The sequence below is a fragment of the Filicampus tigris genome, chromosome 15 (genome assembly GCF_054856515.1).
Source record: "Filicampus tigris isolate MCC_2025a chromosome 15, RoL_Ftig_1.0, whole genome shotgun sequence".
NCBI lineage: Eukaryota > Metazoa > Chordata > Actinopteri > Syngnathiformes > Syngnathidae > Filicampus > Filicampus tigris.
The window spans coordinates 2,132,488-2,159,847 of NC_141231.1; the positions used below are offsets into that span (position 1 = coordinate 2,132,488).

Genomic DNA, 27,360 nt, shown 5'->3' on the forward strand with positions numbered 1-27,360 from the left:
ACAGAGAATAATAATATGATAGAACAAGAATTTGATAACTGGGGAGTAGTTTGGAAATGTAGTGAAGTGCAAGAATTTGATAACTATAAGTACATTGGAAATGTAGTGAAGAGCGTATAAAAACCGACAGGCGGCAGCAATGCAACGCAATGGTTGACAACCGCCATTAAATAGCGCACAAGAAGAAGACGAAGAAGCAGAAGAAGAAATCAAATGCAGTAAATTGACGGAAGGCGAAGGGAGACGAAACCACAACACGCAATTGTTAATGGTCAGGAATCGGTTTCCTTGTACGTTGACTGGATTACTATTATATTATACTCGATTACTATTGTACTTTACCGTAGTTAGTCAACTTTACCACGGAACCAAAGCTGAGACGAACTGAAGATACCGGGAAAGATTTCATCATTGGGAACATTGGTAGGTTTTTTGTTTTTGTTGTTGTTTTTTAAGCATGATTGACAAGAATGAAAATGTTTTGCGTTGAATAACGTTGAGGTTTGACCTAAAAAAAAATCGGAATTTTGATTTAGCCTTACGCTTTACAGTTGTCATTGAACGCTTGTTCCTTCAAAGACGCGATGTTCTTTTGTGTACTTTAATAATGTGATGCATTTAAATCTCAAAATTTTATGTTTGCATTCCTTAACGACGACAATTTGATTTTACCACGTTCTGACACAGCGAAGCGTAGACTATGAACTTTAGACACCAGGAATGAAATATTTATCTACTGTAAACGGACCATTAGTGTGCTAAAATTGTATTGTATTTTAAAAAGTATTTGGTATTAAGCGTTTTAGCCGATGTGTAAGAAAAACTCATAATCTGCTAACGCCTTCACTGTTTCTCTCTATTTTTTTTTCCTTTAATGCTTTAACTCGTCCTGGACACCAAACATATTTTCTTGATTTTCTCACTCAAATCTAATTGATGAGCAGTGTCGTTTATTTGGAGAATTAGTTGAATGCAGTGCTTATTTTGCAGTGACTGGCAACTCTCCTGCAAGCGTTATTTTGCCGTGAACTTCTCTGATTGGTCAATCCCTAGAGCGATGAAATCTAGGCCTGCCTATTTATATTTTTATTTTCATTTATTTTTATTTTAGTTAATAGGTAAACAACCTATTAACGTGATGTGTAGGCTGCCATGTTCAACTGGCTCCCGAGTACAGCTGTGGCTGTTAAGGCAATGTCAGTCGAGTAATTTGCTTTTCATAACCTTACTATAACTTAAATTTTTTTTTGGATGGGTTAAACTCTTGAACTTTACTTAATTGTAACCCCAGCTTCATTTTGAAAATTAATTGTGCCTATTTTTTTTATTATTACCCTTATAGTCTTCCCCTAACCATACCCTATTATTGTTGTAGGGCCCTAATAATTTTGCCAATTATTTTTGTATTCACAAAAGCTACATCAAAATTGTTCAACTGCATAACTGTTCAATTCTTAAATAAACACGTGAAACAAAATGTCTCGTTTGCAGCTCCTGATTGGCTGCAAGAAATTGTATGAATAAATAAAATTAAATAAAAAAGGTACAAAGTGGTATTTGAACTTGTAACGCAATGGAAGGCATCACCTTCAGGGCGACCCCTGCACACTTCCACTGGCGCAGAATTTGTGCATTGTTCCTGTAGTTCTCATGCGATTCACAGCAAAATAACGCAAGGTGGCAAATTGCTGGTCACGGCAAAATAACCCTCTGTTAGTAGTTTAATTGTAAACTCAGATTCAGCAACTCAAAATCCCATCTGGGTGAAAATGTTATACAAATCAAAAGAAATTAAGACATGCTACAGAAAACCGCTTCTCCTGACTATACTGCACAAATATTGTTTTATTGTTCCTCTGATTTTATTGTTCCGATTTGATGACATCATTCTTTGCAGAAAGTTGTTAACTTTATGACACATTCATCCCAGTCAGGTGATGGGAGTTATCAGGACCTAACAGAGTGCTTCAGGTGTCATGGAGAACGACAGCAGGCCTCTGCTGAGCTCAGAGCAGGCTGGAGAGAGCTTCTCGCACAGAGGCTCCACAGACTCGCTGGACTCCAGAGCTAAAAGGTATGTTTCACTAAGCCACAACCCATCAATATCCTCTTATTACCAGCACTGCACTTTCTCCTCTGTGACAGCCTAATAATAGGTTTGGTCTCGATAGATACACACACATTTTCCACCCTCAATAGACATAACATAAGTGACTTGCATGCATATGAAAGTTGCATACCATCTCCACACTGATAGGGTTTTTGAAAACAAAACACTATCAAGATGTTGTCATATGACTGACTTTTATCTTTTTAACATGTCACTTGCCCAACACTGAGGTTGACACTTTAAGATAACCTTGGGTTCTTTACGTGCCTGTGTAAAATGATTGCATTATTTTGTACAACCATAACTACCGTACATGACTACGGGAGGTTAAGTGACCGACACAATGTCACAATTCCCCAGCGTAACATTATTCTGAACAATGTTGATACAATGTTGAACAATTGGTTGATTATAGAAATAATTAAAAATATATTAATTTTCCTCAATTAATCAATCACAGTAATTCAATTGAATATACATTCCTAATTACATATAAACCATGGAAATAAAAAGTCTACACACCCTTGTTTATATGTCAAATTGTTGTGATTAAAAAAAAAAAGACACCAAGATAAATCATTCCATTCGCTCCATGATTAATGTGACTTATAACTGGTATAACGCAATTGAAAAAAACAAATTAGAGAAGAAAGATAGACATGCATCAAGAATATATCTCAGTGAACATTAGTAAATCTAAACATGAGAATTTGCCTCAATCATAACATTAACATTACTATCTATACTACGAAAGCATGGAACTGCCAAATATGTTTGAACGTACTTACAAAAATGTTCAAATGTTTCTGTCCCTACGGCGAAAATGCCACCGTTGTATGGGATACGGTTGTACCAATAAGTCTGGAAGAAGCACTACATCCACATTTTCAGTTGTAAGAATGCAGTTATGAATTTTCTCTCATAAGGTATATCTGCAAGTGCTATTCAAAGATTTTTCTGCTTCATGTTGTCAGAACTAGGGATGGGAATTTCGACTAATTTGCCCACCGACTAGTCTAAAATGTTATTTGCGACTAGTCGACTAGTCTATAAGCAAGAAAACTTGAAATTTAATACAATGAATTCAAAGTTTAAAGTGCAAATGTTTTGTGTATTTAGAGTAGGGGCCATTTCAGCCCAAACATTCAGGACAATTTGTTCATTTAAATTCTATGGATGTAACAACAACTGACTGAATAAAAGTGAACAATTGAAAGAGAAATACATTTCTGACACATTTGCCAATGCAATGCATGGCATTTATTATGACTAATGTAATGAGTAATGGTACCGACTCCCAATCCAGCAGGGTCTCATTTGCCATATGTTAGGTGCATTATTACGCACACAGGCGACGATTTTATTTTCTAGTGCCCACGTACCCATCACACTCCGCAGGAGAGCAGCCACGTTTTCAGCTGTGTGTCTTTCCTCCAAGGCGCATGACACACACAGCTGCGGAGATGTCCTTCGTCTACATACGTTATACACGTCATAGTCATGTAAGATTCGGTGGCTATGGACGTCCATCCGTCTGTAGTTAAGGCATTGGCTACATAGCTGACGCGCTCAAACGCTCGTAGTATCTACTCTTTCATTTGGTTATGGCTACTCTTGGAATTTTTTTTTTTCGAATTTTTTGTTTGCCCTCAACAAAAGAAAGCGGCAGCATATCACGTCATTTTACAAATTAGTTGGGTAATCTTTGCTGTGCGGTGAGCATCGCAGCGCCTGGCTGGAACAAATGCTCTCATGCTCGTCTGCCTGGCCCCGCTGCAATCGACCTGCTGGTTCACATCGAGATTTACTTTGGATGTGGTTTCTCATCGCTGGTTGTAAGCGAGTTTATGCTTACAAAGCCTACAGACGACGTTGTTGTCATCTGCTGCATCAAAATACTTTGTATGTGCTTTTCTTCCCAAAACTTAGTGTCCCCGCCCTTAACTATGCGTGCGTTTGGGCGGGGGGGCATCAAATCTCTCTCTTGGTGCTCAGCTTGTTTACAGAGGCTGAGGCAGAGGCGTGAGGAACAATTTGCGTGATACTAATGCAGCGTTTAACCGACTAGTCGCGCACATCCCTAGTCAGAACCATCAACAATGAAATGAAAGCAAAACCCATCGGTGCAAAATTCACTGCGAATTTTAAGCGTAACCTCTGAAGGTCCAGATTCACGAAACTGCGATAATATACTCTGAATGGTCGATGCAAACAGTTAAGTTAATGCATTGAGCGGCTCTCATTACTGCATACTGGCGTAAAACATGCGCTGATAACATTGTTTTCAGTGGAAAAAACAACAACAGAAGTTGTCAGTACCAATGGCAACATAAGATGGCTGCCCTGTGGCTTCAGCCTTGAGTCATGCAGAAGTCCGTGACAGCATCAAACATGTAAGAGCGGCCAAACCGCGGGTGTATCACACCTGTCCAAAACCTGTAGGTATGTCACACAAAAAAAATCAAATCACACAAAAAAGACCCACCACAAAATAGAACATTGAATAGAGATTAGTGACACAATTAAAATCAACCCTAGTTTGTTAATTTTATTGTAGCACACTGGTCATTTTAAGTGTGATCAAGTCTCAATACAATTTGTATAAATGTGGTCCCACACTGTCCACTCTACTCATAAATAATAGAAAACTTGTGATTCAACTCATTCACTGCCAAACATTTTCAGACCCTCTTTTACCGTAACATTTGAAAAAAATATTAATAAATTCCTGGGATTGAATGGCTGGACTGTGAAAAGACAAGTACATTTGTCAATGGCAGTGAATGAGTTAGGAGAACACAACAATTTCTAATCACCTGACCTCTGAAATTCATGAGGTTAATTTACTCATTCACTGCCAGATGTTTTCAGACCCTCTTTTACCCTAACGTTTGAAAAAAAATGGAAAAAATATATATATATTTATTATATTCCTGGGATTGAATGGCTAGACTGAAAAGACAAATGAATTCGTCAATGGCATTGAATGAGTTAAGGGGCTTTTAAATACGCCCCAGTTTGGACTTCTTGAATGAAGCAATCCGCGTGTCGCCTGCAGCGTCTGGTCATTGCTGAGTGTGGGTGTACAGGAGTGTACGCTCGGTCGCGGTACTGAAACTGTAAGGGAAGTGGGACTGGTGTGGTGTGCTGTTTGTAGATTACACTGGAGTGGAAATGAAGGAATCAGTGTTGTAAACGTAATGTCTGTGCGCTGAAAGAGTGAGACAAGTGCGCAATTGCTCAGCGCGCAGCTTTGATTGGTGTGACGGACATCATTTCAAGTGAGAGAAAAATAAAAGAAAAAAGAAAGCAAGCTAGAGAATTGTTGACATTATTTATTCAACAAAACGGAGCCTCCAAACACAATCATCATCAGGGTGACAGAATCAGTGGCAAAAAGGCGGACTATTGTATTACGAAAATACAAAAAGCTCAAAGATCCAAGGTTTTAATGCTTTTTGCATTTGTGGCGTGTCTAATGGTCCTATTATATTGTTTTACTTCATTTTCAAAAATGTACATGAGAGGCTTTCGATTATGTGGTTCAGAAATAATGTTATAAACATCTTTCCAAAATTTTGTAATAACAAAATTAATGGAAAATATCTTCAGGGGATCCTTCACAAACAAACGCAGTAACTATGTATATATACACACCAACCTACATCTACATATAAAGTATGAGAAACACTCATTTTAGCCTGTACATAGTACAGAGGAAAAATACTCTGACAGTGCTGCAGTGAAATGTAAGGAACAGCATTGGATAAAAATAAAACTAGACTAACAGTAGTGGGGAATGTTGAGTATTGCACGATATAAGCTCAGGTGCAGGACTGCACAATTACACTAATGTCCGCCAGTTTGTAGAGACGACACAATGTTCTTGTTAAAGAGTCTGACAGCAGCAGGCAAAAGGAGCGGCGGAATCTCTCCTTTGCACAGCGAGGGTGTAACAGTCTGTCACTGAAGAAGCTGTGGAGTGCTGTTAGGGTGCCCTGGAGGGGGTGGGCTGGGTTGTCCAACATTGATGAGAGCTTGGCCATCATCCTCCTGTCCCCCACTGAGTCCTCAAAGTCCAGGGAACAGCCCAGGACCAGTTTGTCCAGCCGCTTCTTGTCCCAGGCCGAGACGCCGCCTGCCCAGGTGACCACTCCCTGGAAAATGACAGATGCAACCACTGAGTCATAAAAGTTCCTGTGGAGTGTCTTCTGACCCCAAAAGACCTCAGTCTCCTGAGTAGGAAGAGTCTGCTCTGACTCTTCCTATAGAGAGCGTCTGTGTTGTTGCTCCAGTCCAGTTTATTGTTCAGATGAACACCCAGGTACTTGTAAGTTGAGACTCTCTCAACATCTGTTCTCCGGATATTCACTGGTGCAGGTGCAGAGTGACGGCGACTACCGAAATCTACCACCATTTCTTTGGATTTCCCCGCATTGATCAGGAGGCGGTTCTGCTGGTAGTAGTCCACAAAACCCCGAGTAAGTTCTCTGTACTCCCGATCATCTCCGCCTGTGACGAGGCCGACAATCGCAGAGTCGTCAGAGAACTTCTGCAGGTGACAGGTAGGGGTGCTGTAGTTGAAGTCCGAGGTGTAGAGGGTGAACAGGAAGGAAGCCTAGACAGTTCCCTGCGGGGCTCCCGTGCTATAGAGGAGGGCGTCAGACACACAGTCCTGTGTCCTCACATACTGTGGCCGGTTTGTGAGGTAGTCCTGGATCCATGTGGCGGGCCACTCCCGCTCGCTCCAGCTTGTCTCCTAATAGGGTGGGCTGGATGGTGTTGAAAGTACTGGAGAAATCAAAGAAGATGATCCTCACAGTGCTTCCCACCATCTCCAGGTGGGAGAGTGAAGTGTGGAGGAGGTAGATGATGGCATCATCCACACTGATGCCAGGCTGGTATGCGAACTGGAGTGGGTCCATTGAGGAGCTCACCAGGGGGCGCAGGTGGACAAGGACCAGTCTCTCCAGGGTCTTCATCAGGTGAGATGTCAGCGGCACTGGTCTGAAGCTGTAGAGCTCCTTTGGGTGGGGGGGTCTTTGGCACCGGGACCAGGCAGGATGTTTTCCACAGCTGGGGACTCTGCCCAGCTTCAGGCTCAGGTTGAACATGTGCTGGACAAATCCACATAGCTGGTCTGCGCAGGATTTGAGGAGCTGGGGCCTGATCTTCTTCAGCTGGTTCTTCACCCTAAGATGTTGTGAAGGCCAAGGCTGGGCAGGAGGGAGTGGTGGCTGTCTGGTGTGGCTGGGAGCTGGAGACTGTGGAGAAAAGAGGGGAGGAGGTGACCCACCCAGCAGGAGGAGTAGGTGGAGGCTGCAGCAGGAGAGACTGAGTGGGGGCAGGCATCTGATCGAACCTATTGAAAAAGAGGTTCAGCTCATTTTCCCACTGCAGGTCCCCCCCCCAGTCCGGGTCTTGGGTTGTCCGTGGCCTGAGATGATCTTCAGGCCCCTCCAGACTCCCCTGGCATTATTCTGCAGCAGCTGCTCCTCCATCCTCTTCCTGTAGGACCTTTTCCCCTCTCTGATCCTCCACCTCAGCTGGTGCTGCACAATCTTCCGCTCCTCTTTGTTGCCTGACTCAAAAGCCCTCTTCTTCTCCTTCAGGAGAGCTTTTATGTCTGGTGTGATCCAGGGTTTGTTGTTGGAGAAACACCTTACTGTCCTGGTGGGTATGGTGTTCTCCATGCAGAAATTTATATAGTCTGTAACAGTGTCCATTAGACTACTAATGTCTTCCCCGTGAGCATCACTGAATACTTCCCACAGAGTTCTGCTGAAGCAATCCTTTAAGGCCTCCTCGGCCTCTCCAGACCATCTCTGAACCGTGCGGGTCACAGCTGGCTGCCTGCGGACCAGAGGTTTGTACACAGACTGGAGAGCCACCAGGTTGTGATCAGCTTTGCCCAGCGGGGGGAAGGTCAGTGATGTGTATGCCTCCTTGGTATTGACATAGAAAAGGTCCAGTGTTTTATTGTCTCTGGTGTGGCAGGTGACATACTGTGGGAATGAAGGCAGAGAGGAGGAAGGGGAGGCATGATTGAAGTCCCCAGAGATGAGTAGCAGGGCATTTGGGTACTGTGTTTATAGCCTGCTCACGGCTGCAGTCAAGACACCGCTGGCAACGGAGGGGACGTAGACGGTCATCGCGATCACATAACTAAACTCTCGCGGGATGTAGAATGGCCTCATGCCAACAGCTAGCAGCTCAATATCCCTGCGGCAAAGCTGCTCCTTAATCGTGATGTGCCCAGGATTACACCATCTCTCGTTCACAAACACAGCCAGCCCTCCTCCTTTCCTCTTACCACTCTCCAGCGTCCTGTCCGCACGTATGATTTGGATGCCGTCCAGTTCTACGACCGCGTTTGGCGTTAGCGCTGTTAGCCACGACCCCGTGAATAGCATCAGGCTAGCCTCCCGGAAGTCTTCCGGTTAAGCGCTGTTGTAGAAATGCTTGAATTTTTTAAGATAAAAGATATTTCTTTTATATTATCACTAAGCAAATAGTTTTGCAGGAAAAGTCCGACTACACTGTTGTTGTCATTTTTTTGCACACGCACGCGTGCGAATAATGATGACTGACGAATAAGGAACTTGCACCATGGAAACGATTTGGACTTTGCACTCTTGCACTTTTTTTTTTTTTCTTTTTGCAGTTTTGCACTCTATCCCTTAGTGTTTACCTCACCTACGCATTGCGTTTTTATTTTTTTGAGACAATTTTATCTTGTTTTTTAACTTTTTAGTAAATTGCGTATGGATTCACGGGCTAGCTAGCATACAGCTAGCTTACGCCGGCAATAGCCTAGCTTGGGACTAAGACAGGCATATTAAAATGCCAACAGATGACAGCGACTAACAGAAAACCATGCTGGAAAAGGCAAATAAAACGATCTCTGACCTGCGGGAGGATGTTCATCGTCTATGAGAGGAACTCCAGGAAAAGGAGTTAGGCATCGCCTGTTTCACGACCTGTTTCCCCCAGCTCTCCGCCATGGACATGAAGAGGCGTGTTAGTGGGATCCTGACGGCGACAATGACGGCTGAGGCGGCTGGATCTTCGGTCACGTGCCATCATGCTCGACACCGCTGCACGGTGCCAGCTGGGTCGAAGTAGTGTCCCGCGGCAAGAAGGGCGGGTAGCCACTCCACCGCCCCCGGCTGGTCCTGGGAAATCGGTTCATTTTGGTCTCATTTTTACATCACAAAATCCTGGCAGGAGAGCAGGGGTGTGTAGACTTCTTATATGCATTTTTAATTTCAGGAATTTCAGGAAAAAACAGCAAATATTTTTTCAACATAACTAATTCAATAATCAGTAGATTAAGATGCCTTGAATGGCTTGTAGCATTAAAATGAGAATTTAAGTGGCTCAGGGCAGCTTTAAGTTTAAGGTGGCCGTGTTCTGCTACTGAATTATTCCCTGTGTTGTTTCAACTGGTGTATCTTTAGTTTGCAATGTTAGATCCCAAGTATTTCCACATAAGCCACCAACCTTACGAAGTAGACGTCCTCTCATTCATTTGAAAGGGCTCAGCAGTTTTGTAAATCAGCGTTTTACTTGAATTTATTGCGTAACTTTGAGGAAGTAGTACTTGTGCAAAACAATAGCAGACAATCTATGCTGTCGTCAGCGGGATGTCGCATGTGGCACTGAGCTGTTAAACATTATGCCTTCAAATGGTGTTGAAGAACTCAGTCACAGATAAAACATAATTATCAGATATTATATGAGAAATGTTTCTGGGCTGTGCCACAAAGTGAACACCTCATTTTTACGAAATCATTTCTTTTAATTAATGGCTTGTAGCGTAAACATGACTTTTTATTGCTTGTTTAGAAACGTTTTAAGTGCGTTTTTAAGCGCATTTACAAGCACGTGTGGTTGCGGACTGTGGCAGCTCTCAGTGTGGATTGCTCCCACAGATTGCTTCCCTCATCTGGATCCTCAGTGTCTTGCCATGTTTCTACACTGTCACATATTATTATTGCTGTGAAGAGCCCTCCCAGTTCCCCGCACCACAGGATGTCATCCCCACGGGAAGACCAAGCACACCTCATGGTGTGGAGTCTCACATGAGCTGACACTGGAGTTAAGACCTTTACAATTTTTCAACTCAGAAAGGCTAAGATCAGTAAGACAAAATAAGATAAAAAAAATAAAGACTAATACTTACAGCTCTTCACTAGAGAGAAACCCCTGCTTGGGATATGGTTGACAGGAAGAACTACCTCCTTACAGCTAGCTAGTTTGTTTTGTTGTTTGTTATACAGTATTACATAAAAGGGAACTGAGAAGTACTCTAGGGCTACTTTTAAGTTGTAGAGGTGTTCTAGGTTGCCCAGGGACGAACGGCTAAGGTAAACATCACAAACAATAATGCTGATGAATTCAAAGCTCAAGTTACATGGAGCTAGTTTGCACTGAAGCTCATCATAGCTGAATGAGTTGGCTATCACTTAGGAGTTATCACTAGTAGCAAACACATTGCATTGTATTTCACAATTACTGACCACTTACTCAACAGAACTTTAAAGATATCAAATGAGCACCGCAAATGTAATTATGTCCTCGATCCAGTCTGTGTTTAATGCAGGCACGGGCTCCCCTGGTTTTTTAAATGGCCTGTATCCTCTATCACAATTTTAACCGCTTTCCACTCCAATTCGTACACCCATATACACACAACAACTAGGCATGTTGATATTGTATGAAACTATTCAAAAACTATAACAGCGGCACACTAAAAAAACATACTGTATCTTCACCATCCACACAACCAATGTCTGACGTTTTTTGCTACAGTGATTCGCACGCAGCTTTTGATGAGGTATGACAGAAAGGGGTCTATAGGCACGTCTTGATCTCTAATACACCCCTCTCTTCACTTTTTTTTCGAGCGCAACCACCCTCGCCCCCTCATGCTTTTCATTGGGTGTTTTTTATATGGAATTTCTGTATTTGTGGGCCAACCCGCTCCCTATAACCCATGAATAGCGGAGGTCCACTGTATACGACAAATAAAAGTAATGAGGAGACATGATGAAAAAAATATTCCTATTATAGTATTGCCAACACAGTACTACATAATAATACATCTTATACCGGTATGTTATCTGCATCATCAATGAAAGACATTGATGATTGATTCAGACATTGATTCAGATAAGCTTATGGGATATGTTTACTCAGGTTTATTTTTATGAGAAAAAAGGCAAGAGTCAAGTCAATAAAGAAGCTCAGACAAAAATGGGCCCCAGACAACTCAATTGACTGTTCATGATCATGCATGTCTGGCATTTTTTATAGTGCTTGCAAAATAATAAATTGGGTATTTTCTTCAAGTTGGTCTTCCAGGAATTTACTTGACATGCAATTACTAATGTGTTTGTGCTATCCTCATCAATCACAACTGCATTAGAAGTCTCTCCGGAATTTTAATCCAGTTGGGAATTTCACAATGGCTGACTAACTTTCAAAACATCTCCACCGACTATGTCACATTATTGTGCCAATACAATGTTGGCCATTTGAAACTAAAAGATTATTTACTGTGTTCAGTGTAATTGAAATGTAAAATATGAATGACTCCTTTTTTTCCTAATTTAAAAATTCAGCCAAAACCCCTAAAATATAAAGATTTAATCAAGTGGATCTTTTATGTATATGATAATTATTGGTGTTATTATTATCAATAATAATAATAATAATAAATTAATTGACTGCATTCATTTATTAAGACAATAAAATGTCTGCCAGCTGAGGCTTAACAGTCCTCTTATCGTTCAGGATTGTACACGTTTAATTGTACTGACCTGCTAATTTTGTCATTAAGATCAATATATAATTTACTGACAAAATGTCTCACAGGCCTCTTCACATAAACATTTGTAGATCTGTACATAAATGGAATGAGATTTAAATTTTGCCATACCCTACCCACCCCCAGAGTTGAAATTGGTGAAGCATGTTCTGCCTGATCACGCTCACAAACAGACAAATATTAACTGTAATTAATTTCAGTGTTTGTCCATTATTTCCAGACCTTTCTACGTGGAGCCAAGGAACATCGTAGTTGATGAACCGCAGGAGCGTGTGTCGGCCGAGGCTGCCATCCTCAGCAGCAGAGTGCATTACTATAGCAAACTAACGGGTTCTTCTGATAGGCTGCTGGTAGGTCTCATCATCATGCAGTTACGTATAATAGTTGAATAATCATAGCGTACACAAACTGTACACAAGGAATGTCTCTTAAATCCTCTGCAAACTTGAGACCATCAATCATCAAATCAAATTTATTTATATAGCACTTTTCATACAAAAAGAATTCAACTCAAATTGCTGTCTAGTAAAAATGTCCAAAACACAACATAAAAAGGAAGACCCGCTCCTGCCCTCCCTCCCAACAAACCCAAAGATATATATCCGCCAGTACATCAGCACTCGCACCTACACACACACGCACACCCCCGCCCACACACACCCCCACACACACACACACACACACACAAAGCACACAACCTGCTAAACTTTGTTAAAAAAGACATGACAAGGCACAGAGGAACCATATAATGAAAGGATACCCAAGGGGGGCTCATTCACGCTGAGGGGAATGACAGCCCACGGGCCACGGGGAGTGCAGAGTGCCACCATCATAGAGACCCCTGGCCCAAATTAGCCGGGGAGACCCCACACCTAGTGTAGAGGCCCCCAGCCACCTGGACCGAAGAAGCCCCTACGATGACGTCCCCCGCGGGAAGGGAAGCGATGTTCTTAAGGTGATAGAAACCTATCTTGGTTACATTTTTAATATGAGGAATAAAACTGAGCTCAGAGTCAAAGATGACGCCCAGGTTCTTCACACATTCTGAGGGTTTAAAATCTAGTAGTTTTGGTAAAAGTTTCTCTCTCTGAACTTCAGGGCCGATAGCTAAAACCTCAGTTTTGTCCTGATTGAGCTGTAGGAAATTCTCTGCCAAAGACTTAATATCTAAAATGCAATTTAAAAGGGTGTCATCAGGAGACACGGCAATATACAGCTGTGTGTCATCAACATAGCTGTGGAAGCTGACGCCGTGTCTCCTGATGACATCCCCAAGGGGAAGCATATAAGGATGAAAAAGTATTGGGCCTAAAATTGAACCTTGGGGAACCCCACATTTAATTTCATGCGTTCTCGAGGAACAAGTATCCATACTAACAAAGAAAGATCGGTCTGTGAGATAGGAATAAAACCAGTTAAAAACAGTACCAGACATGCCCACTAGGTTTTTAAATCTATTTAATAAAATTTGGTGATCTACTGTAGCAAAAGCAGCGCTTAGATCCAGTAGCACCAAGACTGTGGGTTTTCTCACGTCTGCAGTATACCTAATATCATTTAAAATCCTTAAAAGAGCAGTCTCAGTACTGTGGTTCATCCTAAAACCAGATTGATATTTCTCTAAAATATTATTTGTGTTTAAAAAATGATTTAACTGGAGAAACACCAGTTTTTCGAAAATCTTTCTTAAAAATGGTAAGTTGGATACAGGTCTGTAATTATTAAAAACGCTGGGGTCAGAGTTCCTCTTCTTCAGAGGGGGCTTCACCGCCGCCGTTTTAAAGGCCTTTAAAATGGCGGCGGGGAAGACACCCGTCTGGAGAGAGCAATATTGACTATGTTTAAAATGTGTTCCTCAAAGAATCCATAAAATGTCTTAAAAAGAAATGTGGGAATTGGATCCAAAAGGCAGGTTGTTGGGTTTACCTGGGAGAAAACTCGACCAAGTGTCCTTGCGTCAACCAGGGCAAAACTTTCCAGTGTTTCCTCAGGTAGACCACCATTAAGAGATGTTCTCGTTTAAATAATGGTGTGTTTACGTACTCTTAATACTCTTAATACACCCCACTCCACACTGTACTTTGTTTTCGCAGTGCCCACCTGCATGTAGATTCTCCTTATCCCAATGTGTGAGTGAAAGCATTTTGGACAAGCAGTTGTTTTGGCAATAGTCATGCTAAGCAGTATCATCAAGTTGTCATGCAAAACTTCAAGCTTCAGTGCTTGCTCAGGCTTTTGTGAACTGAGAAGAGCCCTTTTTTACAGTGTGTTTACACCAAATTGCAGTAAAGCTTGATAGTAGCAGTAGTTTGGATGCGCCTTTCAGCTAGAACTCACCAAAGCAGGAGATTGCCCTTCTAGTGAACGCACACACAGATGGAATACATACGTTAAGGCCGATTAATCGGTCGGGCTCTAAATTTCATGACCTTGTGGTTAGGTTGTTTTTCTTTTCAGTTTGTCACAATGTTCATTCTAGGTAAATGGGATGGGGTGGTGTCGGGTAGTATTGAAATTGTCATGTTTTCAAATTGCAACCAAATATTCCATTAAATATTGAGGTATTGCTAAGGTCCATTCATTTGGAGCATATTGATTTTGAATTTTTTTTTTCCCCTCTTCCTGTCTTCTAGAGTCCGCCAAACCATGTGATCCCCAGGGCAGAGGAGATCTACATCTACAGCCCATTGGGGACAGCATTTAAGGTGTCTGGCAAGGATCACATGACAAAAAACCCCAGTATCATTACCATGTAAGTCCTGTGAGCGTCTTTCTTGAAATCAGTCGCCGTCTTTCCAGGCTTACATCATTACCTTCGGTATTCTTGCAGATTTGCAATCTGGAACACAATGATGGGCACATCCATACTCAGTATACCTTGGGGTATAAAGCAGGTAAAACAAGTTAATTGGACATATTTTAAGTATTATACATTATACTGTAACACTGACATGTTAAAAATGTCCCATTAATAGAAAGACTGTTATTATTTTCTGCTTTTAGGCTGGTTTCACTCTTGGGATCCTCATCCTTATCTTTGTAGGCTTACTTATGCTCTACTGTTGTTACATTGTCCTCAAATCACCAAAGGCAATATGTGAGTATAAAAAATTTCTCCATATAAATTATCTTCTCACTTGCATATCCGCGCAATTCATCTTTTATTTCTTCTTCTTTTGTTATTTCTTCTTCCTATGTACATCTCTTGTGTATGTACTCATTTTACATAATGCGCCGAGTGTTCACACTGAGACACCACTTTTGGGTAAACCAGGGCCTTCAGAATGAGTTGTAAAACTCGGGCTTCCTAAAACTCAAGCTCTCAAACAGCTAATTTATTAGCATTTTTACTAGTTAAATTCTAGCATATTTGAATGTAACTTGACCTACCTTATTTTTGTATTTATTTCAGTTCTTTGCACTTTATTGCCTTCCTTGACAACTGGTTGTACTGCCAGATATTTTGAATGGTATTAATTTGTGTTTTGTTTGCTTTTATTTATCGTGAGTTCATTGTATTGTGCTTTCTTTTTAAAATGTATGTGTTTTATAAATGATTGGAGAAAAAATAGAAAATTGCTTTTAATTTAAAGTAAAAAATACTACCGGTATTTATTCATTCATTCATGCGACAAACCGCTTACCCTCACCAGGGTTGCGGGCGTGCAGGAGATATCCCAGCTGTGTTTGGGCAAGAGGCAGGGCAGCCTGAAGTGGTTGCCAGCCAATCGCAGGGCACAAATGAACAACCCAAAAAATACTATATCTGAATAAATGTCGAGATATAAAATTACCTACATTGGGATATATAAGCCTATTCATACAACACTGCTGTATGTTTGGTCAAGTCCAATTTGTATGATCGCTCTGCTGTTCGACTTGACATTACACTGTACTGTATATTCTGTCTATTGGCTCTGAGTCACGAAAGCGGGTAGGTGGGTTTGCCTGGTGTTATGGCAAAAGGTGGAGGGCCCAAATGTACGGAAGCAGGACAAAATGAATCTCAGAAAAAAAATTAAGAAAAACCCAAAACAAAAACAAGGTACTTAGAAAATATCAAAATACAAAATTAACAAAGTCCCCAAAAAAGCAAGATACAAAGAAGGAAACCACTACAATGTACAGAATATGTACAGCAAAGGAATTAAAATACCGTTTGAAATAAATATTTTTTTATTCACATGAAATAATCGTGACAGGTCCGGTGGTCACGCGGAACAAGTAGTTAGCTGGCTGGTCGAATCCCCAAACAGAATGAGGGAACTATTGTATAGGCTTTTATATAGTGTGGGAATATATAGTGAATTAGGGGTTAGGGGATAAGGGTGGACATTCGGGCACAGCCATGGACTCCCCCTGTAAATTTCCATTCCCAAAACCAACACCAGCATCAGATTAGATCAACTCGTAAATCTGCAGTTAAACAGACAAACCGGACACTTTGGAGAGCTGTTCCACCAAGTGGACTGGCATGAATCATGGCTCCAATGTGAGAGATGTCAATTGAAATAAAGGAGAGGATTGTCGAATTTCTTAAAGAAGGTAAATCATCACGCAATGTTGCACAAGATATTGGTTGTTCACAGTCAGTTGCGTCTAAAATCTGGATCAAGTATAAACTACATGAAAAGGTTGTTAAATTTCTGTGGCCAAAAAATGAGAGGACACAGACAGCAACATTGACCAATTGAATGATTTATTGTAAACAATAAGTTTCTTGAGGTCCGCTTGCCTGCATGTTTGGTGTCTCTCCCTGCTCCCAGGTGAGCCGTGATTGGTCGTTACCTGAGCCACTGTGATGTCATTCTCAGGCATTTTCAGTCGACAGCAAGTGGCAAAATGGCTGCCCCTGAGATGGACAAAAACCTGTGGATTTTACTGCTTTACTCATATTCCACAAATGCAATATTAATCAAAATGCAGTGTTTTCAACTACTTGTAAAGAACATGTTGGGGTTGACTTCCCCTTAAACCCCAAAGTGCAATTCAATTTGTGCCATTTTGCCCATTTATGCTGTTTGACTGTGGTTCAGGAAAGGTGGCTTTTGCATGCCAATTTCAAGCTGTAGCCAACTAACAACTAAGTGTTGAACTTGACACCATGAAATATTTGTCACCGCTCTGTCCTTATGTCTTGTGCAGCCTATGTGGACACATCCGACTGGGAATTTCCTGATGTTTGTCGGTATTACTTTGGCAAGTTTGGCCAGTGGTCCAGCTTGGTCTTCTCAATGGTGTCTCTTATTGGAGCTATGGTGGTTTATTGGGTCCTCATGTCCAACTTCCTCTACAACACCGGCCAGTTTATCTACAGTAAGACAATAATACTCTTATCAAACCAGAAGCGCATTTTAGACTTGTGTCAGCATGTAACTTTTACATCTTTGTTAGAATTTAGTTGCAGGCTACTTCCTTCTCTTGTTTTATTTAATCTTCATCAAAACTAGTATCGTGGCTAGTAAAAACAAACTGATGTGAGAATTTGGAGGCAACTGTATTACTTTTTAGGTCTTGTAGATTTTACGTTAATTGTATTCATGAATTTGCTTTGACCAAAGTATTCCCTCTCCTGTTTTACAGACTATGCTCATAATGTTAACATGTCAGATTCAGAGTTTGGAACCAATGGCACAGATAGAGGTAAGTCAGAAATAAGTGTGTTCAAATTTTATTTACACATTAGATTCACGACAAAATTGGTCAGAAGACACCTAGTGTAGAGGCAGTGATGTTTCTTGCATGTTGCTATGGATGAGAGGTGTCTTTGTGCGTGTATGGGCGGAGCTAAGTGTGTTGGGGCGTGTAACTGGGGTGGCGTGATTGCCTAATTAATACCACCTGTGTCTACTTGGAAATGTTTTATTTGCTTGGTACAGGGAGAGAGAAGGCAGGGTGCAGATATTTCGGTTGACCGCTAGTTTTTCCCCATCCTTTTGTCCAACACTGCATCTTTGTCTTGATTCATTGTACAGTTGGAAGTATAATTTAATGAGGAGTCAAATAAACACCAACAAACTGCAGTAATGTCTTCAGGCTTCCATCTTGGATTCAGTGTGTCAGACAGAGCCCTGCTTTTCCCATCTCAGTGACTAATTTAGTTTTTTTTTTGATAGTTACGCAACACCTAGCTTTCATAGCCTCAAGCATTCATATACAATGTATGAATATATTTTGCAGGTTTTCATTTATTGATTTAGTCAGTGATATTAATTAATTCCACATTTGAAGTTACATGGGAGCCAAGCCTTCATGAAGCACACCTGAGCTCCCATTAAAACAGTGTATTCATTGATATCTTTCCATATTGAGAAAGTGTTGTTTGTTTTAATGAGGCATGCCGTGGATATAAAAGTCTACACACCGCTTTTCTAATTCCATTCTGTTTGTGATATCAAAAGATGAGACCAAGACATAATTTCAAAGCTTTTTCCACCATTAACGTGATGTATAAAACGTAAAACTTCAATGAGTTGAAAAATGAAATAAAATTGAAGGTGAAGTATAAGAACATAAAAATAAACAGTTAATGTAGCTGCACAAAGTGTGCACACTTCAAAATCTTCAAAAAGCTTAAAGGGAAACGTGTTAAAAATTAACCTTGAGCATAACGACAAAAGGGTCTCAAAATACAACCACTGACCTTTACTATTAAAACACATTGTTAGAAAAATATATTAATTTCTTGCAAGTTACAAATAGCTTGTTTACAATATAATTTGACACACATTTGCCGCCAAGTTTTCGCATGCGCAATGCCTTCTTGGATGATGACGTGATTTGGTTTCTGCCCACATTGCTGCCCTCAGCCGAGCAAAGCAAAACAGTTGTGAACTACTCCCAGCATCAGCGAAAAGGAGTCAAAATGCCACACACCATGCAGGCTTTTGGATGTCATTTTCAATCAAAGGGGAATAAGGAAAGTGAGGTAAACCTGCATGGCTTTCCTAAAGAAATAAAGTTAATACAATACAATACGAAAACAGTGGGAAGATGCCGTCGGAAGAGTCCACCTGCCCAAAGCCCCGCGGCTTTGCTCTCGTCATTTTAGCCCAGACGCATTCGAGGCCTTTGAAGTGAAGAGAATTAGGAGCAATTCCAAATACAATTCAATGTTAGCACGCAACCTTCCTCTACCAATTGCTCTACCAGAAAGCCAAAAAAAAGTGTGCATGTATTTTTAATCTCCACTGCATATGTTCTTTCCACTTCTCCATTATGCTCCATTTTGTGTTGGTCACATGAAATAACAATAAAACATGCTTTTGTGGTTGTAAAATGACAATGTGGAAAGGTTCTGGAGGTTGAAATCATGAATTTGGTCTTGTTTTTTATGTCTTATGTTGCACTTCCAGAGACATGCCTAAATATTGATTTGAGTTGATCAACTTTGAGTTAGGATTATAATACTTTTGCTTATTTCTCCACCAGTCATTTGTCCATACCCAAACACTGACCCTGGAAGGAACCACACTTTCAGCACACATTACGTCAGTACCAGTGGAAATGATACATCCGATGTCAACTCTTTTGGACACTGGTGGAGCAAAACCAATACTGTACCATTTTATCTCATTATTCTACTGCTGCCACTACTTTGCTTCCGATCAGCCTCCTTCTTTGCAAGATTCACTTTCTTGGGTAAGACTGAACAGGAATATTTTTCCCAGCTGACTGTTTGTGTCTTGAAACTCTTATCCATCCTTTTTTTTCCCAAATAATCCTAACAAAAAATAAACATTTTAGGTGTAATCTGACTAGTTCGCGACCCCAGCCACCTTCTCATCATTCAAACAGCCTGTTTTCCTATTTTGTCAGTGGTCTTGGATCCGTTTTAGCAACTATATTATTATGAATTACCAAGAGTTGATGTTTTAATGTTAATTGTTACTGCATTACCAAGTAAAAGAACGGTTAGTTTGTGAATATTGTATTGTGCTGCATCATCCAAACAGTACATTCACGGATGCTCTGTCGTTCTTTGTCCAGGCACCATATCTGTGATCTACCTGATTGTTCTGGTCACAATTAAAGCTGCCCGTCTTGGCTTTCACCTCGAGTTCCACTGGTTTGACAGTACTAACTTCTATGTTCCAGGTAATCCAAATACCTTCTTCATTGTGATGTACTTACTGTTTTTTCATCCATCCACTTGATTATTTCTTGTAATGTTTCTCATACAAACATGTAATTATGACTTTACTACTGCGTTAGAGTAGTTTAGTGATAGTCTACGTCCGCCTTTACCTCCTCATAGGCCACAGGGGCTCACCATTAAATATACTGTCGACCCCTCTCCCCAACCCCAACTGCTCATTTTTCTACTTTGATAAACAGATCAGTACGCATATTTATGCTTTTAATCAATTTTAACAAATAGAATAGCCAACAATTCAAAGGTTCACATACTATACTTTTTATAAACCAATAGTGTATTTTTTCCAGTCACTTCTATGAATAAGAAATTTGTTTTAATATTATTGCACTGATATAACAAACAACTACACTTAAAGCGGAAGTCAACCCAAACATATTTTTTTCAAGAATATGTTCCCAGCAGGCCCACTAGTTGAAACACGGCATTCCGATTAATTTTGCGTTTGTGGAATATATATTAAGCAGCAAAATGCACTCAGTTTTAGCCATCTCTGGGGGCGGCCATTTTGTCTTCTGTTGACTGAAAATGACATCACAACTGCTCACTACGACCAATCACGGCTGACCTGTTTTCTGAATCTGAGCCGTGATTGGTCATTGTGAGTAGTTGTGCAAAATGGAGGGCCCCCAGAGATGGCTAAAAACGAGTGGATTAACACTTATTCCACAAACCCAATATTTATCAGAAAGCCTTGTTTCAACTAGTGGGCTTGTATAGAACGTATTCTTGGAAAAAGAAAATGTCTGCGTTGACTTCCACTTTAGCCACATTTGTGCCTACAATACTTATATTAAAGTACAAAAATATACAAAACCTGAACTCTGGACGTTGGCTTCGCACATCCCACGCTGGCCTACGCCAAATGCAAACAGTGTAATATAGGCAGGGTAGAAAACTTGTAATTGAGGAATTATATTGAAATAATCTGAGGAAACACCACACTTGGACAATGGTAGATAGTTGTTGTGTGCATCAGGGTGCCCCAACAACAAGGGGCAAAAGATGGGGCAAGCTACAAAAAGAAGAACCAATTAAGTTGTAGCGCCGGCGTTCGGGCAGACGGCTCCTCAGGCCCGTGGGTTGCTCTCCAGCGCCGGGGTTGCCACCGTGACGAAGGCGGGATGCCCCGCGAGCCGCGTTTCTCGCCCTCCGAGCGAGGCCGGCCAGCTCTGCTCCGCTGCGTTCCAGTAGAAGCCAGAGTGAGATGTCAGTTCTCTTGGGCAGAATATTGACTGAAAACTGCTACCGTAGCGGTCCCGTTAGCTTGGCTGCATAAACAAATGCACGCGGGGATCAGTCACTTGATATATAAACAAATGGCAGAATAATGTGGATTTCATTGCCCTTCGACAGGCCCTTTGGCATGAAGCTGTCGGCCCCGTAGAGCGGGCTTCTTTGGAAACATTTCCTGCGGCAAAGTGACTGATAGAAAGTGGCAGAATAACATGAAACTATTAAGACGTTTAAGACACCATAATTACGGCCACTGCACAGAATCGCCTGTGTGTTGGTCAACTCGTTTCAAGAATGTAAAGTGATTGACAGGAAAACCAACAAATTTGGATTTTTTTTTTTTTAATCTTACAAATTCTGATAGGCGTTTGAGTACGTTTGAGTACGGCAGGCCCCTGGCCTTCAACCCAGGTAAGCCCGTCGGTAAAGGCGGGCCTGTCTACGGCACAGTTTGACAAGTTTGAGCTCTTTTGTCATCGTAGGTACGGAGGACATCTATTCACACTTGTATGGGTATGAAAAAAAAAAAAAAAAAATCAGATTAGATACCTCTTGGTCTACACCTGAGTCAGGTCCTCGTGAGCCCCTATGAATCCTGTTTTATATGTAACCCTGTTCCAACACACCGGATTCAAATGATCATCTTATCAGCAATCTTTGCTCAAGCCTGATAACAATCGTGACCATTTCAATCAGGTATGTTGGAACAGGATTAAATATAAAACAGGCTGGATAGGTGGTCACGAGGACCGGACTTGGAGACCCCTGGTCTACACAAAAGGGGCTTTAAAAAAAATCTCTGTCCTGATTGGAGAAGCAACAGCTGCCGTACACAATATAAAGTGGTTTGTCAAAGTCTATACACCCCTTGAACTTCCAATGCCATGATAAAACACAAGTGTGCAATGCAATCTTATAACTGGGGGTGTGACTGTATTCAGAGTTATGAACAGTTTTAAATACCGGTCATTGTTGACAGAAAAGCCGACTAGAACATCTTCACTTTCTTTAGGGTTGCACTTTAAATGGTGGCGGTTACGTGCGACTGTGTAATCCCATTTAACATAATTTAGATTTTGACCAAAGCCACTTCCCCACTTATAAAAGGCTGTGTAAACGTGAGCAACCAAATTCTCTGTTATTTTTTACTCCCGCTCTCGAAAAGTATGATAGTTAATTTGTAGCTCTTGTTCTGCACCTTACGAATGAGGTGTCTGGTGAGTTTGTCTTACAATTTTAAAATGTTGAGTTGATGTTGACTTTTTATGGGTCATTTTAGAGTTCCTGCTGTCCTGCCTTGTGTCTATAAACCTACTATAAAAAAAAACAATTACTACTTTTGACTGGAGTAAAGCAGCTCGCTGCATGTTGGGGAGATGCATCTTAGCTGCATGATTTTTGTTCTTCCAGAATTGCGGCTGCTCTTCCCTCAGCTGACGGGTGTCCTCACGCTGGCTTTCTTCATTCACAACTGTATCATCACATTGATGAAGAACAACAAACATCAAGAGAATAATGTGAGCCTTTGTCACTCGTGTTTATACTCAGCTTCACAGAATGTAAACATACGTTGAACTCTGTAAGCTGATTGTAGCTCTGAGTGAATCATTGCCCGCCAGGGTTCTAAATTGCACCCCGGACACAGGAAAGAATCCGCCTCCAAATAACAGTTGTCGCTCCATTCAGTGATTACAACCTTTGTTTTGCTCTAATAACTCGACTTGCCTCACAAGCACAATGTGACCGAGTTTTGGTACTTTCAGGTACGGGACCTGTCTGTGGCTTATCTCCTTGTGGGGCTGACGTACCTCTATGTGGGGGTGTTGATATTTGCTGCTTTTCCATCGCCTCCTCTCAGCAAAGACTGCATTGAACCAGTAAGACTGAAAAATGTTCTCTTATACGCTTGAACACAGAATGGTTGTGCTTTTGTGAAACAAGTCCATCATAATTCATGCCATAATTCTTTGTCACCTGTCTCCTATTCTTCAAAGCTGTATTTTAAGATAAACTGAGCATACTTGTGCAGAGAAAGTTTTGAGTGAAACATACTATTGCCGTCCCCCTGCTCATCAGAACTTCTTAGATAATTTCTCCAGTGGTGATGTGATGGTGTTTGTGGCCCGGGCCTTCCTCTTGTTCCAAATGATCACGGTCTATCCTTTGCTGGGATACTTGGTGCGAGTGCAGATGATGGGACAGATGTTTGGCAATCATTACCCCAGGTAAATGTTCATAGTTCATTATGGTTCCAAATTGGAATTTGCTACATATCAGTCGTATTGATTGTGTCAACTGTATTCACACTTCCAATGCAATATGATTCGGGCTGAACGAGTAATACACTGTCTAATACAAGTAATCATGGCTCGGCTTCAGAAAACAGGTGAGCTGTGATGGCATTTTCAGTCGACAGAAGTGACAAAATGGCCGCCATCTGAGATAGATATAAAGGGGTGGAATTTGCTGCTTAACTCGTATTACACAAACGCAATATTAATCAGAATACTTTCTTTCAACTAGTGGGCCTGCATAGAAGATATTCTTGAAAAAAATGTTTGGGTTGAATTCCATTTTAAAGCAAAGCGGAAGTCAAGCCAAACATATTTTTTTCAAGAATATGTTCTATGCAAGCACTCTAGTTGAAAGAAAGCATTCTGATATATATTGCGTTTGTGGAATATAAGTTAAGCAGCAAAATGCACTCGTTTTTAGCTATCTCTGGGGGGGGCCATTTTGTCTTCTGTCGACTGAAAATGACATCACAACTACCCACAACGACCAATCACGGCTCAGATTCAGAAAACGGGTCAGCGGTGATTGGTTGTTGTGAGCGGTTGTGATGTCATTTTCAGTCAACAGAAGACAAAATGGCCGCCCCAAGAGATGGCTAAAAACGAGTGCATTTTGCTGCTTAACTTATATTCCACAAATTCAAAATTAATCAGAATGCCGTGTTTCAACTAGTGGGCCTGCTGGGAACATATTCTTGAAAAAAAAAAAGTTTGGGTTGACTTCCGCTTTAAGCCTATCACCTCCTCCAATAACTTTCTGTATTTTCAGTATTTCATCGTTCATATTTCGTGTTGACCGGCGACATTCCCGCTCCGGTGCAACAAAAACACATTTTACATTTTAAGTAGCAGTGGGCGGAGTGCGGCCACTTGTTTTCAGTTTAAAAAGCTAACATAATATTCACAAGGCACTAACTCATGAATTATGCTATGCATTAAAGAGTTGGCTATGTTCAGGCTTTTGAAAAGGGCTTTTAGTTAACTCGCACAATGTCAATCGCTTCTCCAGTTTAGTGAAGGGAACGGCAGTTGTTTTGACTGTACTGAACCACTACAATCAGGTCATTAAAAAAGATTCAGTCACTGAATCATTCAGTGCTTCATCATGGGTTCATAATAAAGGATTTTTTATCTTTCTATCACTTTAGTTTCTTTCATGTCCTCACTCTGAACATCTTTATTGTTGGATCCGGTGTGCTGATGGCAAAGTTTTATCCCAACATCGGATCCATTATTCGGTATGTTTTTTAAGTCTTATTTCATTCTTAAAGTGGTTGTCTAAATTTTTTTGCAGCATAGATCTCTGTGACTTGTTTGGTACTTGTGGCAATGTCTCTTGTTGCAGGTTTTCTGGAGCAACGTGCGGCTTGGCTTTAGTGTTTGTATTCCCCTCCTTGATCCACATGATCTCCTTGAGACGACAGGGTGCCCTCCGCTGGCCGTCAGCGGTCTTTCACAGTTTTCTTATCTTGTTGGGTATGACCAACCTGGTGGCTCAGTTCTTCATGTAAACTCGCACATTCCCTGGCAGGGTTAAAACGTGGTGGACATTTAAAATCTCTAAATGGATTTAAGGGAGAATAAAATGTGTTAATGTTCATGGCCACGGTGTGCCATCGTCCAACTTTTATCATTTGTGGTCATCAAAAAAAAGACATGTACAACATCCACCTGGAATTCAATTACATATTTATGCAGTCTCCTGCTTTGTTCTGTCTTGCAGCCAGTAGGTTTGCGATGTGATAAAAGGTTACTTGAAGGTAACTTTAGATGTTTGTTTATTCCTGCTCAGACAAGTCAAAGGGATTTATCATGTACTGTGTTTGAATTGTCTCTCACTCGTGATAGTATGAGAAGTCAAGGTGAGTCACGGGAACTGTAGGCTATAAGGGATGCATATGTACACATTTAATGTCACTTTCCATGGAATCAATATGTATGGCTTTACACTTGTATTTTATCATCATTAGAGAAATAATTCTTATTGGTGACTGCATCCTTTTAACTTTTTGATTATACAAACTATGCTTTGCAGTCGGCATGTTGTAACATACTGTAGTTTTTAACAAAATCTGGCATTTTATAACCCATCTTCAAATAATTCTGGTATCATTTATTTACTATACTGTACCTTTGTTTTCAATGCATGAAGAGACGAAGAAAACGTGAGTGAAAATAAATCTCAGGTTAAACGAAGTGTTATTTTTTTCTTTATTTAAAAAAAATGAATGAGGTGAAATGAAGTATATTTATCAAATAAGTACAAATAAATATACACACAGTTCTAGGCATTCCATCCCGTGTGCACGTAGGGGCTTTGCTTGGTAGTAGACAACGACTGGCAAAAAAAAAAAAGTTTTGACAAGCAAGTGGCCGTCACTGTGCTAAACCTCATGCAAACAATATTGGCGTCTTGGTAAAGTTCAACAGCGTTAAATAACTAAAGAAAGAAAGTCAAAACATACCAGCTATAACAAGCTCCGCTCACGGTTCTCCAAGCCTGGTCTCTTTTTTTTCTTGTCCCGCCAGTTGTAGCTAGCCATGTTATATAGCTGGGAATGTCCACAAACCGCGACGATAATCTTTTACTCCATTTTGCACTCTCCACAAGACCCGCCGAATGTACAGGACGCTGTGTGTGACGCAGTACTCCCTAATGCTGATTGGCTGGCACGAGGCGAAGAGGGAAGAAAGTTCATTTGTTTAGCCGCGACGAATGGGTGGATTTTCTGTGCTTTGTTCCGCGTCCCACCCCTCCAAACGCATCATCCACGCCGCCCCGCATGTAACCGTGCTCGCCCGTGCTAACTACAGTGACTTTAATTGAATCGCGCCACCAGATTCAATTGAACATAGTAGCATAGAAACTGCTCCTGTGTGCGATTTGTTTCTCCACACTAGTGTTGGGTTGTTCTCAAACGATTCGTTCAAAAAGAACGAATCTTTTCAGTGAACGAGAGTGAATGGATCACTTCCTCAAGTTGTTTGTTCATATGAACGTCGTCAATCTTCGCAAACAACCATCAGCAGCCGCCGTCAGAGGGAGGAGGGATTTTCTGAACATACTACCACACTATTGGCATTCACAAAGGAATCAGTAAGGTAACTTCCCGTTCACGAAGGAATCAGTAAGGTAACTTCCCCTTCACAAAGTAATCAGTGACGTAACTTAACGTTCACAAACGAGTCAGTTAGTGAATTTACTGCGTTTTTCCTGCACGAACGATTCAGTGAGTGAACGGACTGCGTTTCCTGTTCACGTATGATTCAGTAAGAGAACGTGCTGCCATTTCCCATTCACCAACGATTCAGTGAATGAACGTACTGTACTGCCATTCTCGTTCATACATTATAGCTGCAACGTTTTTGATAGTAATATTAATAATAATACAAACACACAAATTACAATTACTGCAACATCAGGGTGACCACATAGAGCACAATATATATATATATATTTATATATATATATATATATATATATTTTTTTTTTTTTACTCCGTCCGTGATGGAGGAGAGGTGGTGTGTTCGTGTGTGGGTGGGCTGTGTGGGGAGGGGAAGTTGCACTGTGGTGGCGAACGATTCGATGACCGAATCTTTTGAATGGTTCTTTTTGATGAACTGATTCTAATGATTCAAAAAAAGTTCATTATTTCTCATGAATGTACACTCAGCACCCCATCATAACAGAAAAAAAAACAGAAATGTAGAAATTTTTGCAAATTTATGAAAA

General features: G+C 41.0%; 1 protein-coding gene across 2 annotated transcripts; it reads left to right on the top strand.

The window, feature by feature from the left end:
* Positions 1-25,823, top strand: slc38a9 (solute carrier family 38 member 9). 2 transcript variants are annotated; one of them, XM_086054329.1, is made up of 16 exons: positions 1-271; positions 348-423; positions 1,931-2,074; positions 12,163-12,292; positions 14,576-14,694; positions 14,773-14,836; positions 14,946-15,039; positions 17,088-17,258; positions 17,526-17,585; positions 19,374-19,583; positions 19,932-20,039; positions 22,744-22,850; positions 23,097-23,210; positions 23,410-23,558; positions 24,776-24,865; positions 24,973-25,823. In XM_086054329.1, exons 3-16 carry the CDS (start codon positions 1,977-1,979, stop codon positions 25,136-25,138), a joined length of 1,680 nt encoding a protein of 559 aa, XP_085910455.1. In that variant the 5' UTR covers positions 1-271; positions 348-423; positions 1,931-1,976; the 3' UTR covers positions 25,139-25,823. The 2 variants fall into 2 exon arrangements, with proteins under 2 accessions (XP_085910455.1, XP_085910454.1); XM_086054328.1 differs by having other exon boundaries at positions 2-423.
* Positions 25,824-27,360: the final 1,537 nt, after the last annotated feature.

What these genes read in the sequence shown, in the direction of transcription:
- slc38a9 (XM_086054329.1), top strand. Translation starts at nt 1,977, where the DNA reads ATGGAGAACGACAGCAGGCCTCTGCTGAGCTCAGAGCAGGCTGGAGAG. An exon ending in CTGGACTCCAGAGCTAAAAG is followed by an intron (nt 2,075 to 12,162) that starts GTATGTTTCACT and finishes CATTATTTCCAG; the next exon opens with ACCTTTCTACGTGGAGCCAA. An exon ending in TACCTTGGGGTATAAAGCAG is followed by an intron (nt 14,837 to 14,945) that starts GTAAAACAAGTT and finishes TTCTGCTTTTAG; the next exon opens with GCTGGTTTCACTCTTGGGAT.